General features: G+C 42.7%; 5 protein-coding genes across 5 annotated transcripts in view; 2 read left to right on the forward strand and 3 right to left on the reverse strand.

Moving 5' to 3' along the window:
- Pmar_PMAR019211 (hypothetical protein) overlaps positions 1-3,094 on the reverse strand; it is a gene marked incomplete at both ends in the record, with an annotated part of 12,627 nt that extends 9,533 nt beyond the window's left edge. Inside the window, 8 exons of the mRNA XM_002780264.1 lie at positions 1-10; positions 43-103; positions 1,071-1,201; positions 1,246-1,290; positions 1,744-1,858; positions 1,909-1,987; positions 2,039-2,145; positions 3,075-3,094. Of these exons, the coding sequence (XP_002780310.1) occupies positions 1-10; positions 43-103; positions 1,071-1,201; positions 1,246-1,290; positions 1,744-1,858; positions 1,909-1,987; positions 2,039-2,145; positions 3,075-3,094 (568 nt within the window). The remainder of the gene's footprint in view (positions 11-42; positions 104-1,070; positions 1,202-1,245; positions 1,291-1,743; positions 1,859-1,908; positions 1,988-2,038; positions 2,146-3,074) is intronic.
- A 3,502-nt stretch (positions 3,095-6,596) lies between these two features.
- Positions 6,597-8,031, forward strand: Pmar_PMAR019212 (equilibrative nucleoside transporter, putative). The gene has a single exon (XM_002780265.1). It carries the CDS (start codon positions 6,613-6,615, stop codon positions 7,933-7,935), a length of 1,323 nt encoding a protein of 440 aa, XP_002780311.1. The 5' UTR covers positions 6,597-6,612; the 3' UTR covers positions 7,936-8,031.
- A 546-nt stretch (positions 8,032-8,577) lies between these two features.
- Positions 8,578-10,087, reverse strand: Pmar_PMAR019213 (hypothetical protein). The gene is made up of 4 exons (XM_002780266.1): positions 9,336-10,087; positions 9,132-9,246; positions 8,947-9,084; positions 8,578-8,902 (listed from the first exon to the last, which is right to left on the reverse strand). The coding sequence occupies exons 1-4, from the start codon at positions 10,070-10,072 to the stop codon at positions 8,735-8,737; spliced, it is 1,158 nt and encodes a 385-aa protein (XP_002780312.1). The 5' UTR covers positions 10,073-10,087; the 3' UTR covers positions 8,578-8,734.
- Positions 10,088-10,233: 146 nt separating this feature from the next.
- Pmar_PMAR019214 (60S ribosomal protein L24, putative) lies at positions 10,234-10,972 on the forward strand. Its single transcript, XM_002780267.1, has 4 exons — positions 10,234-10,252; positions 10,348-10,431; positions 10,479-10,595; positions 10,648-10,972. Exons 1-4 carry the CDS (start codon positions 10,250-10,252, stop codon positions 10,906-10,908), a joined length of 465 nt encoding a protein of 154 aa, XP_002780313.1. The 5' UTR covers positions 10,234-10,249; the 3' UTR covers positions 10,909-10,972.
- Positions 10,973-12,169: 1,197 nt separating this feature from the next.
- Positions 12,170-13,035, reverse strand: part of Pmar_PMAR019215 (hypothetical protein) — a 9,246-nt gene continuing 8,380 nt past the window's right edge. The window contains exons 13-14 of the mRNA XM_002780268.1: positions 12,859-12,949; positions 12,170-12,804 (exon numbers count right to left, since the gene is read on the reverse strand). Coding sequence (XP_002780314.1) covers positions 12,691-12,804; positions 12,859-12,949 — 205 coding nt within the window. The 3' untranslated portion in view covers positions 12,170-12,690. The remainder of the gene's footprint in view (positions 12,805-12,858; positions 12,950-13,035) is intronic.

Genomic DNA, 13,035 nt, shown 5'->3' on the forward strand with positions numbered 1-13,035 from the left:
AGATTTCCACCTGTAAAACCGACTCTGAATATACGTATACACCTGATAGCCGCTGAATGCCGCACTGCCAAAGTCGATAAGTTTAATTTTCGTATTACGTTTCCTGAGAAAAAAAAAGAAGTTTCGTAAACTTAACATGAAGTAATATATAACAACTATGAAATATTGACGAATATTTTTATAAAATTTTGCAAGATAAAACTAATATATTCTCTCAAACTGCAGAGAACTCCCAGGAAAAAAATCTAGATGTAATCCGACACAGCAGATGAACTCCAGTTTGTCGTTTTCTTGATAAAACAATGTAGTTTCACGACTACCCGTTTTACGTGAAGTGGCGGCGTAAAACTCGGTGAAAAACGCGATATTCGCGGTGATATGCAGTAGTCGTGAAATATGTTTTTCATATCACTAGGGTGGTGAAACTCCAATGCTTAGACCACACGTTTGCTCCCGACAAGAGTTTCATGTTTAGAATAGATATAAACACCATCACACTCCTTCTTATCCGACCTACTGCACTTGAAAATTTTCATCAATCTCCAATGATTTTCTAAACGTGCGACACAGAATTTATTTTTTATATTTATTTCAAATTCAGAAAAATACTATTGGAGTTTCGTCACCCTAGTGATATGTAAAACACTAGTAGAAAATATATTTTACGACTACTACAGGCCGCGAATATCGCGTTTTTCACCAATTTTAATGCCACTTCACGTAAAACGGGTTCACGTGAAACTCCACTAAAACTACCAAGAGAAAAAATGCCAGATATATACGTATACTACTAACACTGAGTGATAAAAGTATATAAGAAAATAAAGTTTCACCACCCTAGTGATATGAAAAACACTATTCCACAACCGCTGCATAGCACCACTAATATTAGGAGTTTATAGATAAATTAGAGTAGAAGTGAACTGAAAATAATGAGAATTGCCCGAAATTTCCTCGCAGTTTTCATATTGTCACCAACACAAGTAGTTGAGCATTGCATATTTTCCCATCACACTGTTGAATATGTGAAAAAATTCATCACGAAAAAAATAAATTTTTCCTCTACTTACGTAACAAGAAGTATATTTTCCGGTTTCAAATCGCAATGAATGATCCCTTGTGTTTGCAAACAGACCAACGCTCGTAGGAGTTGGTCCATAATCGACTTAATCATATTAATAGGTAACCCTCGGAAGGAATTCTGCAACGGAAATAATTACCCAACGATTATACCCATTTTCTCACCTGTTTTAAAACGTCATACAAGTTCATACTCAATTGCTCGAACACCTACAAAAAACTCATCTCGATAGGAGCCGCGCTCGAGAACGCTTATATACGGAGTTTCACGCTAGTGATATTAACAACACTAGTGAAAAACATATTTCACATTTTACTAGGCGGAAAACAATTGTGTTATCGATCGCGAAAACATATCTACATGAAATATTACGCCACTTCACGTTAAACGGGTGAAAAAACTCCTATGTCACGACATATCTTTTTTTCTGATAAAGATTCAAAATAGGTACGATTTTGACCATACATAGCAGTGTTGGAGTAGGAATATATGTTCTTTTTTCTCAGCTGAGCTCAGGAGTTTTCTCACTAATTATACAAGTTTGTAAACGAATTCGGGAAAAAGTGTACAGAAACCATTGAAAAAAATTCAAAATTTTCCTCAGAATTTTCATACGAACACATATGCATATTTTCCCCCAACTGCATCGATTGACAAATTACTATGCATAGATGTTTTCTGTATACAAAATAATCCGTCATTTTCACTATGCGAGTGTCATAATATCGATTTAGCAGTTGGAGGATTCGCACTTCAACCAAAGCTTGTTGAAAGTACCTTACAAGGAAAATGATTAAAAATGAAACTTCCTATTCTCTCTTCATTACGCTGGCTTATTCTTTATTATTTTCACAGCAAAACTGCGGTTATCACAGGTCACGCAGCGGAGCACTTGACCGAAAGTGCCTGACCGAATACCCGCACAGGTTCGATCCCTGGTGGCCGCATTTTTACTACCATGGCCAAGTCGATCGGCAATTTCGTAGCCATACCCTTCGGGATTAGCAATAACATCATTCACCCGACATATAAAATCACCTTCGGCGTTATCATAACCATCATTTCTGCGAAACACACGAATGATCCTTCCGATTCACTTTAGCTGCTGCCAACCTGCACGGCTCTATAAGCTTAGTAAATATCCTTCTTGGTGCGTACTGGTTACTATACTGATAACTACTATCACAATCTTGATAAGTCTGTGTTATGGCGGATCCCAACGCTCGAGGTAACTGTGAAAATGCCCAGCGAAAACTCACCGAGAGTAAGAGCTTACTTCGCTGATATGCGCATCAGGAGGATTCGGTTTTACGACACTTGCAGTGGTACTTTTCGGAATATCATTGTCACCCTGAAAAACAATGGAGTTTCACCACCCTAGTGATATGAATAAAAACTAGTGAGAAATATATTTTCACAAACCACGTGTATTTTTTCACAGAGTATTACGCCACTTCACGTAAAACGGATCGTGAAACTCCAATCTGTGGCAATCTAAAATGTTTTATAAACATTTCCGTGTGAGAAAATATGCCCATGGTCAACTACATGTGTTGGTGATAGTACGAAAATGCCGATGAAAATTCGGGAATTTTTTCATTGGTTTCTATATATTTCTACCCGAATTCGTATATAAACTCCTATAATTAGTGAGGAAACTCCTGAGCTCAGCTGAGAAAAGCGAACATATATTCCTACTCCAACACTGTATAGGAAACTCCTAAGCTCAGCTGAGGGAAGCGAACATATATTCCTACTCCAACACTGTATAGGAAACTCTTAAGCTCAGCTGAGGGAAGCGAACATATATTCCTACTCCAACACTGTATAGGAAACTCCTGAGCTCAGCTGAGAAAAGCGATCATATATTCCTACTCCAACACTGTATAGGAAACTCCTGAGCTCAGCTGAGGGAAGCGAACATATATTCCTACTCCAACACTGTATAGGAAACTCCTGAGCTCAGCTGAGGGAAGCGAACATATATTCCTACTCCAGCAGCACTGTTTCCATGTTTTTCGATAATACTATTTCGTGTGGTGGACGAATACGCAATACAATATCAAATCATGGGTAAATTTTTCAAATCAACTGATCTCACAAAATTGTATTTTCTCCGAATGAAAAAAAGAGTACGAGTTTAGTCGCTAAAACACTAGCAGCAACAGCAGCTCGGATGCTGCTATGATGAGCTCGCAGTTTCTAGTAAATACTATGACGACTATGATGATTGTCATTCCATTTTCATTTTCAAACGGAGTCCTCCCTTGTTTAGACACAAATGACATCTACTAGCCATATGCGAATCTTAGCGCTGTGTGACCTTTATATATTCATTAATTCTGTTAAACGAGCTTTCACAAAGTCTTGTACTTTGCGTTACTCCCTAGTCATATATTAACCGATATAGATTTATATACTTGATATCATATAAACTGTGTATTATCAATATACTGAGTATAAAAGGTTTTATTATAAATATATCACAATTGTGAGGAAATATTGTACACAAGTGTCTTCTGTAATTTTAGATTCTTGTGATACTAGTCTCCCTTGCTAGCCTAGCGTATACTTTATGATTACTGTGTTGATCATTAGTTAAGAACCACTTGTTTATAACTCTTGTTGAGTTATCTAATCCTAACAATAATATCAATATAACTAATATATAATCAACGATATAAAATAACGTATTATATTTATAATTAAAACTTTCGAGACAATTACAAATATCATTCATCATGGTATTACCCCACACCGACGTGTAACTTCCCGAAATCGTTCCAATGTCATTTCACCGTAGTTCCACATCTGGGGCCCTGTGAAAAGGCAATACAGTGCGAAGCAAACAGTTATGCATATGTAGATTTCCGAGATGCTTTCATACGACTATAGACTACGTAACGCTTCTAAAACGTTGGTGTCATCAATCGATTCACATTGTTATCATGTTGATATTACTCAAAGTTGACTTTCGAGGGCTAAGTTGAAAATACTACTTTGCATAACGGTTTGGTTCAGCACACTGTAGTGAAAAACATATTTCACATGTAAGTCGGCGAAAAACGCATATGAGCTGCGAATAACGCGTGAAGCACGTGATATGGGGTCATTGGTTTCCGTGCTATTCACAACCGTTTGGTGCATCACATAAGAACACCTATTATAGCAGTATACTTACCAGTGGGCGTCAGAGTAGCGACTGTGGCCATTACACCTCGAGAAAATGAACTGATATGAGACTAACTTAACAGCTACAAACCGTTTTAAGATGGGTAATTTACTCCTTTCGTTTTGGCAACCGGCGGAAATTTTCACTCTGAAATTGTGTAAATCAAAAATGTCAAAAATACATGTGTAAATCAACGGTCGTTTATGTACAGCGCGAGTCAGAATTTTCATGTATATTTTTTTTCTCGTGGTCACTCCAGGGAAACAAATTTGAAACTTGAAAAATCAGTTTCCCATGGGCTGAATTCATCACTCCACAGATTTTTCGCAGAAGGGAAAAATATTTTATTTCTTCGAAAAATTTTTTACATTATTTCAATATATTTATGACATTCAAGAAATTACTTTTCGCACCCCTGAGAATTCCCTAAGGAAAAAAGACATCACCGCTTCAAAAAAGCAGTGCTGCAAAATATGTTCGCTTTCCTCAGCTGAGCTCAAAAATTTCCTCACTAATCACAGGAGTTTATATACGAATCGGGAGAAAAGTGTACAGAAACTAGCAAAATTTCCTCAGAGTTTCGATATTGTCACCAACACATGTGGCTGATCATATGCAAATCTTACCGCACTGCAAAAAAGACACTACCCTAATTAAAATGACATTGAAACTATCCTTTTCCTGTTGAAAGCAACTCTTCGAAATTCAGCATTGCCAACCCTGTTAATGAACAAAATATCATATAAATGATATAAACAACAAGTAAGGCACACACACTGAACAACAGAAGTTGCAGTAGTGATAAAAATGATGATAAAATCAATAACAGAAAAATTATACGCTATTCACGAGAACACTGTGAGTTTACTCAGGGTGTCGGCAGCGAATGTTTCGCAGAGTAAAAGGCGTAGTATAGTTAGGTAGGAAGACATGCAGCTTTGAGAAATAACGTTCCCCTAGGGTTTGATAACAATGGGGAGAATGATATTCCTAATGTGATGATGGCATTTACATGGGAAACTGATTGAAGAATGTGTTACTAGCCATACGTGGAAAATTCAAAATGAGTTTTCCCCTCCCGGGAACATTATAGGTCCCTGGATGATTCCGTGGACTGACCACGCATAGATAGCCATCGACGCATCGAGCTCCTTGTACGTACTCAACGTCTGGGTTGACGAACTGTCGGTTTTTTTCTTTTCTTCTTTTGACTTGTTTGAATAGAGGGTCCTTGTGAGGGACAAGACGGAACATAGGCGTAATAAGTAACGTCGAAACGGACGCAACCGAGAGGAGACCCCAACAAACTCATTCATCATTGCGATGGACGTTTAGGAGGATACAGTCGAAGAACCCTACAGAGGCCATGCCCTCGTCCTCCATAACCCAATTGATACATGGTTTCGGACAGAGGGTGGCCAGGCTTAGGGCGGTAGATCCATAATAGTGGGCCTGTTTCACAAGGATACTTAATTTAAGGCGCCTTAAATATAGGAGCAACTTAAGGAGTTACTTAAGGTATACTTAAGCCGTTACTTAAGTTTAAGGCGCAATTTGCTCCTATGAAACAGGCCCAGTATGATCGAAGGCCCCACCACGGCATCGCGAGTCCGACATATTAAAAATCAGCTCAAGGCCTTGCTGGACATCAGCGCGAAGGGTAATTACATCGATCGCACCGCGGCTGTGATTCTCAGCCTGAAAAAATATGTTGTAATTCGTCAACTGCAATTGTCGTCTTCAGCGTTCGTTGATTACCACAATTGGAGGTGTCGAGGAGAGCCAAGAGGATGCAACCGGTATCGAACTTTGGAGCAAACGTGAACTGGTTACCGCAGAATATGATAAACAGTTGAGTAACGTTATCAGCCAACCCATCGTAGACGATCGAGCTAACACGACTCTCCAATTTGTTCGTCAGATCTAGGAGGCCGGTGAATGTGAAGTTCCACAGCGCCACGGCAACGAAACCGAGGATGCAGAAATAGGAGCAACCGAGAAGCAGCTAGACTATTATAGTCCTTCCAGCTTGGGTTGTCTTTACTGTTGTTAACCGTCACTTCATCTTGTTGGGCCTGCCCATGATCGAGACTTCCGAGCTCTACGTCACTTGCGGGTCACACATAACCGGTTGGAAGAATCCTGAGACAAAAGCGATGAGCTCACTTAGCGGACACGAATATTAAAAATGTTAATCCCAAGAATTGAACCCACGACCTTCCGGAGAAAAACCGACTACCACAACCGACTCAGCTAAATAACTTGAAATTTCATGTTTAGCTATTCCCTGCGATCTGCAAGTGAAGCAATACTCGACTCACCGTATCAGGCGCCGAATAGGTTCTTTCTTCCCGTCGACATGACCGAAGCCAGAAGACGTTCGACCATCACCGAAATTCGTGAGATGCAGGGGATCCCGGCACCGTCGGAAAAGAAGGCCCCGGTGACCTCATCCTTCAGCACAGGCAAGGAGGGCGAAGCGCCACCCGTTACCTGGACGCTGTTGTTACAATTCTGTATCTACGGTTTCGTCGCCTTGGCACCATGGAACTTCATCTTGACCGACTTGGTGTATTTGGATGACAAATTCAATCACGGTTTCGGTTCGACTATATCAATCTTCTACGGCTTGGCAGTCAACATCGCGCAGCTTTTCATTATCTTCTACGGCAACAGGTTTACCTTCGCTCCGCGATTCGACTGGGGATGTGGGCTGCTAGCAGTCTTCAATATTCTGCTCGCTGTTGTTGCTATGACAATTGGTACGGACAATCCTTCTCCCAACACAGGCCTTGGAAACGCCCTCGGAACTGTTTGTATTGTCTTCATCGCTTTTGGGCATGCAGTGATGGAGTCAACGGCCTTTGGGTTGGCTGCTCTCTGTCCTAAGTCTTGCATGAATTGGGTCATGGTCGGCGAGGGCATTGGTGGTGTTGTTGGTTGGCCGATTCTTCTACTATTGAATGTTATATTTGGAAATATAGAACGCAGAGATGAATGGGTCTGCTTTGTTTTATTCTTTCTCACATCGCTGGTCACTCTAGCGATCATTCCAATGTTCCGTGGTATCACGTCAAAGCATCCTCATATGAGACATGTACTCGCTATCGAAAAGAACAGAAACACGGCGAGCTCGTTGAAGGAACGTCAAACAAGACGCCCAGTATGGATGATTCTCAAAGATGTCGCCCCGATGGCCTTCTGTGCTTGGTCGGTTCTCACTATTACATTTATATGCTTCCCAAGTCAAACCATGAAGTGGGAGGCCCAGGCCGGGACCGAGGACGCCACCAATGATTTCATACCCATGGTCACTTTCACTTATCAAATTGCCGATACTGTTGGCAGGTTCGCTCCCAATGTCGGTTTGATGATTCCTCAAAAGCCTCTCATTATCTTCGCTCTCTGTCGTGCTTTGTTCATACCCTTGTTCATTTGCACTGCCCTCTACCCCACGACCAAGCCATTCCACTGGGATTGGTTCAAGCACGTAGAAATGGTGTTCCTTGCTATCACCAATGGTCTTACTGCGACCTTATCCATGATGTATGGGCCGCAACGCGTCCCTGCTGACAAAGCCGAACAGGAGGTCGCGGGGTATGCTATGGCTTTCTCGCTGATCAACGGCATTTTCATTGGAGGTTTACTCGGCACATTGACTGTTTTCTGTCTAGGAGAATAATATTGAAGATAATCTGTCCATTGTCGTGTGCATAGTTACAAATGAAATTATAACTTACCATCACAGGATTACCTATCTCAACGATTTCAACTTGTTAGTACCCAATTATTGTGTTCATTCATAGTTTCGATTGGGTTTAGTTACCTTTATAACGAGTAATACGTGGAAAATAATAATGTCCATCTACTCTAAGGCGCCAACACCACCTGTGGAAGGGAAAACATTGATTCTTAGCCGCAGCCTTGACGGCTACTTCACTATTGGGAGAATATTCATCCGGTGGCCCTCTTACAAAAAAAGAATTGTAATACCTATTGTTAACCGGAGAAAACTGGTCTTTCCTGAACAAATTTCATGATAGTAAGGCACAGCTGTTACATTTATAAACTCATGATACTGCGATGGTTACTAAGAATAATTATTAATAACACCATTGACATGTGGTACATTCACGCTGCTTAGAAGGGATGCTTTTATTGGTCATCTTCCCAGTCCGATAATCGTAAACGCCTCGCTTTCGCATATGTTACTACGTTGGATTGTTTCGTGTGAGAATTTCCATTTGGGACTTAACCATTCACGTGGGAAGAATTGAACTCAAATTTTTCGCCATACGGGAAACCTATCCCTGATCAGCATTCACGTCGATACATGGATGACGACAATAGTCTATGTACCGAGTAGCTCTAGATGATATACATAATGCATACATATGCAAGGAGAACAGGCTTACAAGAATTCACCTGTGCGATATTAGATGAGAAACAATGTTCAAATACCCAAGAAATCGACTTGATCGTCACTTAGTTCGGCATATATCTGCCATAGTGTGATAAGCATCACAATCATCGTAGCCCATGCTCGTTGAGAAAGCTTGGCCGTAGAAACATCGCGACCATCTAAAGTCGTGTACAGCGAACGGCGTGTCGGGGTTGAAAAGAGCCGCATGACGTGCTGGAGTCATATACTGCAAAAACCAAAGTCTATGAGAAAATCAGCATTCCGACCTACCCCTTCGGACGGGTCCTGCATTATTCGATCCATTTCACCAAGGATATTCCACATGTACTCGACACCGCCTTGTGCCCCGGGCCCATCATGCGCGCAGAAGGATAGTTTACCGCACCCACGACCCATCTTGCAAGAAGCCTGATATGCAAACAACGTATGCTCATATCGAGGCACATTGAACTCACTTCGACCATCACGGTGATTTTCGCCCGTGGGAAATAGTCGTCCTTCAGACAATTCGCACACTGGTCGGTGAGCATCCAGTACATTCTGTTGACAATATTAGAGTCTTCCTGGTACCTACAAATGACCGAATATAACAAAATCGGCGACGACGTTCGACTTCAAACTGACATACACTTTACAATCGTCGACTTTTCGCGACTTACTTGCCGTTCGGGTCAATGATGTAATTACGATAAAGCATCATGAGCGCCGAGTCGGCATGCTCCATGACGTAACGTGTGCCTTCCTCGTCCTCAGCACCTTGAATAGTAGCTTGTAGGAGTACCGAGCCAGAGGGATACCCCAACTGGGCAGTCAATCGACTCTTCATGCTGTTGGCCTCGACGAGAGCTTCCCGGACGAGCTTAGGGTCCACATGCTCCACGTCGTAGCTCAAACCGATAGGCATGATCTCCCGAATCACAGAAGAACCGACATAGTCCCGTAGCCACTCTTCGAAGGTCGCCACAAATTCGACCATTTTCTCACCGTTACGCTCAACCACATCGCCGTAGGTCATCCAGAGGACCCTCGAGCCGGCTCCGGGCAACTGACGAAATGCTCGCGCAAACTTCACCAAGTTGTCAGGTTCGACGATGCCCTTCCAGTTGGAGTAGTCAGCAACGTTGATATATACATCACCGCAGTTCCAAGCCATACCAGTGTCGGACTCGAGGAAATCGAGGAGATCCCGGTTCCCAGCCCGCCAGAAGGATTGGTCCCACGAGTAGGTGCCAAGGCTCTTGCCACTACAAGTGCCTTCCGACACGGAGCTACCACCAGCTTGGGGCCCATTGACGGATTGCCCACGTAGGATCTTAGCGACCGCTTCGGCGTCACAACCAGAGAACACAAAAGTCAAGTTCACAAGTAGCGCCGTGGAGAGGATAAGTAGGAGCATATTGAAAACTAAATGATCTGAAGAGGAAGAAGACGGAAATAAACGATCTCAAGTTGCGCTGTTCACAAGTCATGTTGGTGGTTTCAAAAATCCGCCGATCGAAATCTCGCTCGCCCCGATGATCGATCGCATCCGTGTTGGCTATTAATAGTAAGTTAAGGAGGACGAACAGTCACCATGGTAAGTCGGGGCTGTGGGGTGTATAGATCGCTTTGCGGTTTTTCAAACGTTCAGTGGTAGCATCAACTGTATAGATTTCGTTGTTGTGATGGTAGGTTGTTAAGACCGAGCTTTGCAGTTATACGGAGTTCCGTGTCTACCCTGGACACGGCCAGCGCTTCATCGCTAAGGACGGGAAGGTAATTCGGATGAAGAAATATGACGCTTCCATGGTGTCTGTCTCCAGGCCCATTTCTTCTTCAACTCGAAGGCCGCCTCCCTTTTCCAGCAGCGCATCAAGCCCGTCAAGTTGACTTGGACTGAGAAGTGGCGTCGTCTCAACAAGAAGGTTAGGACCACTGAGGTACTACTACCTTATACATCCAAGTGGTGACACACATGCGTCACCGGTATAGGTCGCCCGCAAGAAGACTCGTCGCACTGTGAAGGTCCAGAAGGCCATCATGGGTCTCTCTCTGGAGGACTTCCAGAAGAAGAAGTCTGAGCGCACTCAGCTCCGCAAGGAGGCTGATGCCAAGAGGGCTGCCGAGCTCAAGGAGAAGGAGAAGGCCAAGGCTGCTCGCGCTGCTGCTAGCAAGACTGCTAAGCATCAGGAGAAGCCTGTCGCCGCTAAGATGCCCAAGCAGAAGCAGTCTCGCACTGGCAAGAGGTTCTAAGGAGGAACACTGGAGTTCAGTACGGTCTACTACAACAATAACAACCACAGCTGTCTCCTTGCTTACTGTCTTACTACTTCAAAATAGTGTATAAATACAGGGGGCGTAGGGCACTACTCCATGATGAAAGATTATTTCGAGGTATCAGTGGCACTTAGTGCATTCTGCACGGTCCACTTCGATGACCACTTTGATAACACATGTCATAGTTACTCTGAGAGATTTAATAAAAGACGCCTATGATGATAATTCCATAATGACATTCAGATTAATGAGCGAATAGAAAAATTTGCTATGAAATCATATTTTCCAGCACTGGGCTCTGAGGCTTCTCCGCAGCCGTAGCAAACACGGTGCGTGCAGACTTACCCGACGTTATGCTCATCGTCATGTAAGCATCGGTCTTGGACCGTCGTGTGAGAGATACCGCCATATGAAGACCCATGCGGTGTTCAATAGATCTTGTGGATAATAATTGGCAACATTCCAACGTTAATGCCAGCCTATGATGATTGTTCTCATTGTGTACCTTCATATAAGTTCCCTCGGGAGGTTTATGCTGATACGTGCGAACGGGCGGACTGAGGCTAATGATGAAAACTGTGATGACAATCTACTATGCTCGTCGTTATCTGCATCATCAAGTGATGATATGACAATCCTAACGGTCTGAGTTAATAATAAATTGTACATTGACAACCTATGATGATTGTTCCAGTAGTGTACTTAATATCGCTGATGCTCTCACTGGAGCTAGATGCTGATATGTGCGAACGGGCGGACTGATGTTGTTTATCGAAAGAATGAACTGTGAACACCTCGACACTGTCAAGCTACCCTCACTATGGAATTTATCCTAATTCAGATGAATGATATGTACCCCGTAATATTTCCCTGTGTGTGAGTTTAAAGTTCAACGCCAACCACGGCAACACGGCTCAATAGACTCGCACGAGGGATCAGTTTTAGCCTTTTGAATGTCTACTCTCATCATGCTCATGACTTTTGTCAATGTACTTCTTTTCCTCTCGGCAGTATCCGCTTACACAACTAAATGCCGTGTGTGAGTGTTGAGTTTTAAATCAAAGTTGGACTAACTAACGATGACAACCAGACTTGGTTAAAGTCGCATCGATGCGCCTTAGTTCACTAGAGTTCAGTTTTAGCCTTTCATATTGGCTCCATCCTCACGAGAGGCGAGATAACCGACTCAAGTGCGTCTTCATACGCGAACTGCGAACAACGCAAGACATCATTAATATTGTGCCCGAATGAAGCGTTGTGGGTGGGCTCTCGAATGATTAGTGATCTCCACAAGATCAACCAAAATCAGCGGCATCGGAAAGATGCCAGCAGACATGGAAGATGCTACGTATCTAGAGTCGAATGGAATACATTTTACACAGATACGACAACAACAACTACTACATAAACGCAGTAAAAAGAATAAGAAGAAGAAAATAAGAAGAATATCACTGCGCCTGTGCTATCGAAATGGACGGAAATTCATCCACATTCAACCAAAAAAAGTCGGACTTGTTCCGCTGAGGACCGCCGAAGCGCTGAACTTGTCCGCTGTGATAATAATAATACACTACAGCACACACTTTCCCTACCAAAGGAGCAAACGATCCAAGGATAATTTGGGATCATTTTTCATCAGTAATGATGATGAAGTTAGGGAAAAATGCTGCGGCTGAATGTTTCGATGGTCACCAGTGAAGAACAATAGGAGGATGCGGATGATGTTTGAAAAAGTAGTGCTGAACGATTCTATAATGATCATGAATGCTGATGATGATGATGATCATTATCATCATGCTCGAGTTCTCCCGTCATCGCCTCCACGGTCTGGCTCATAAGCGAAGCCAGATTATTCGCCGTTTTCGACAAGAACTGAAAGAGACGAAAATATCTTCATTGAAGAACACTGCATCGCCCTGAACTTACCTCCAAAGACGGATGAGCTGAAAGTACACAATCCAATATTCGACAACCTGTTTCGAAACTGCCACCCCAAATAGCTGCTATTACAGCACATCTAATAATAACACCAATACGATGAGCCAGATTCGAGGAAACAATGGAGTTTCGCCACCCTAGTGATATGAAAACACTAGTGAGAAT

This window comes from Perkinsus marinus (assembly GCF_000006405.1).
Source record: "Perkinsus marinus ATCC 50983 genomic scaffold scf_1104296944428, whole genome shotgun sequence".
Lineage (NCBI taxonomy): Eukaryota > Perkinsozoa > Perkinsida > Perkinsidae > Perkinsus > Perkinsus marinus.

Excerpts from the sequence above, each read along its gene's own strand:
- Pmar_PMAR019212 (XM_002780265.1), top strand. The coding sequence starts at position 6,613 with ATGACCGAAGCCAGAAGACGTTCGACCATCACCGAAATTCGTGAGATG.
- Pmar_PMAR019213 (XM_002780266.1), bottom strand. The coding sequence starts at position 10,072 with ATGCTCCTACTTATCCTCTCCACGGCGCTACTTGTGAACTTGACTTTT. Across the intron at positions 9,085-9,131 it reads AAATCACCGTGATGGTCGAA|GCTTCTTGCAAGATGGGTCG; the intron begins GTGAGTTCAATG and ends TTTGCATATCAG. Across the intron at positions 8,903-8,946 it reads TGCAGGACCCGTCCGAAGGG|TATATGACTCCAGCACGTCA; the intron begins GTAGGTCGGAAT and ends TGGTTTTTGCAG.
- Pmar_PMAR019214 (XM_002780267.1), top strand. Across the intron at positions 10,432-10,478 it reads TCATCGCTAAGGACGGGAAG|GCCCATTTCTTCTTCAACTC; the intron begins GTAATTCGGATG and ends GTCTGTCTCCAG. Across the intron at positions 10,596-10,647 it reads AGAAGGTTAGGACCACTGAG|GTCGCCCGCAAGAAGACTCG; the intron begins GTACTACTACCT and ends TCACCGGTATAG.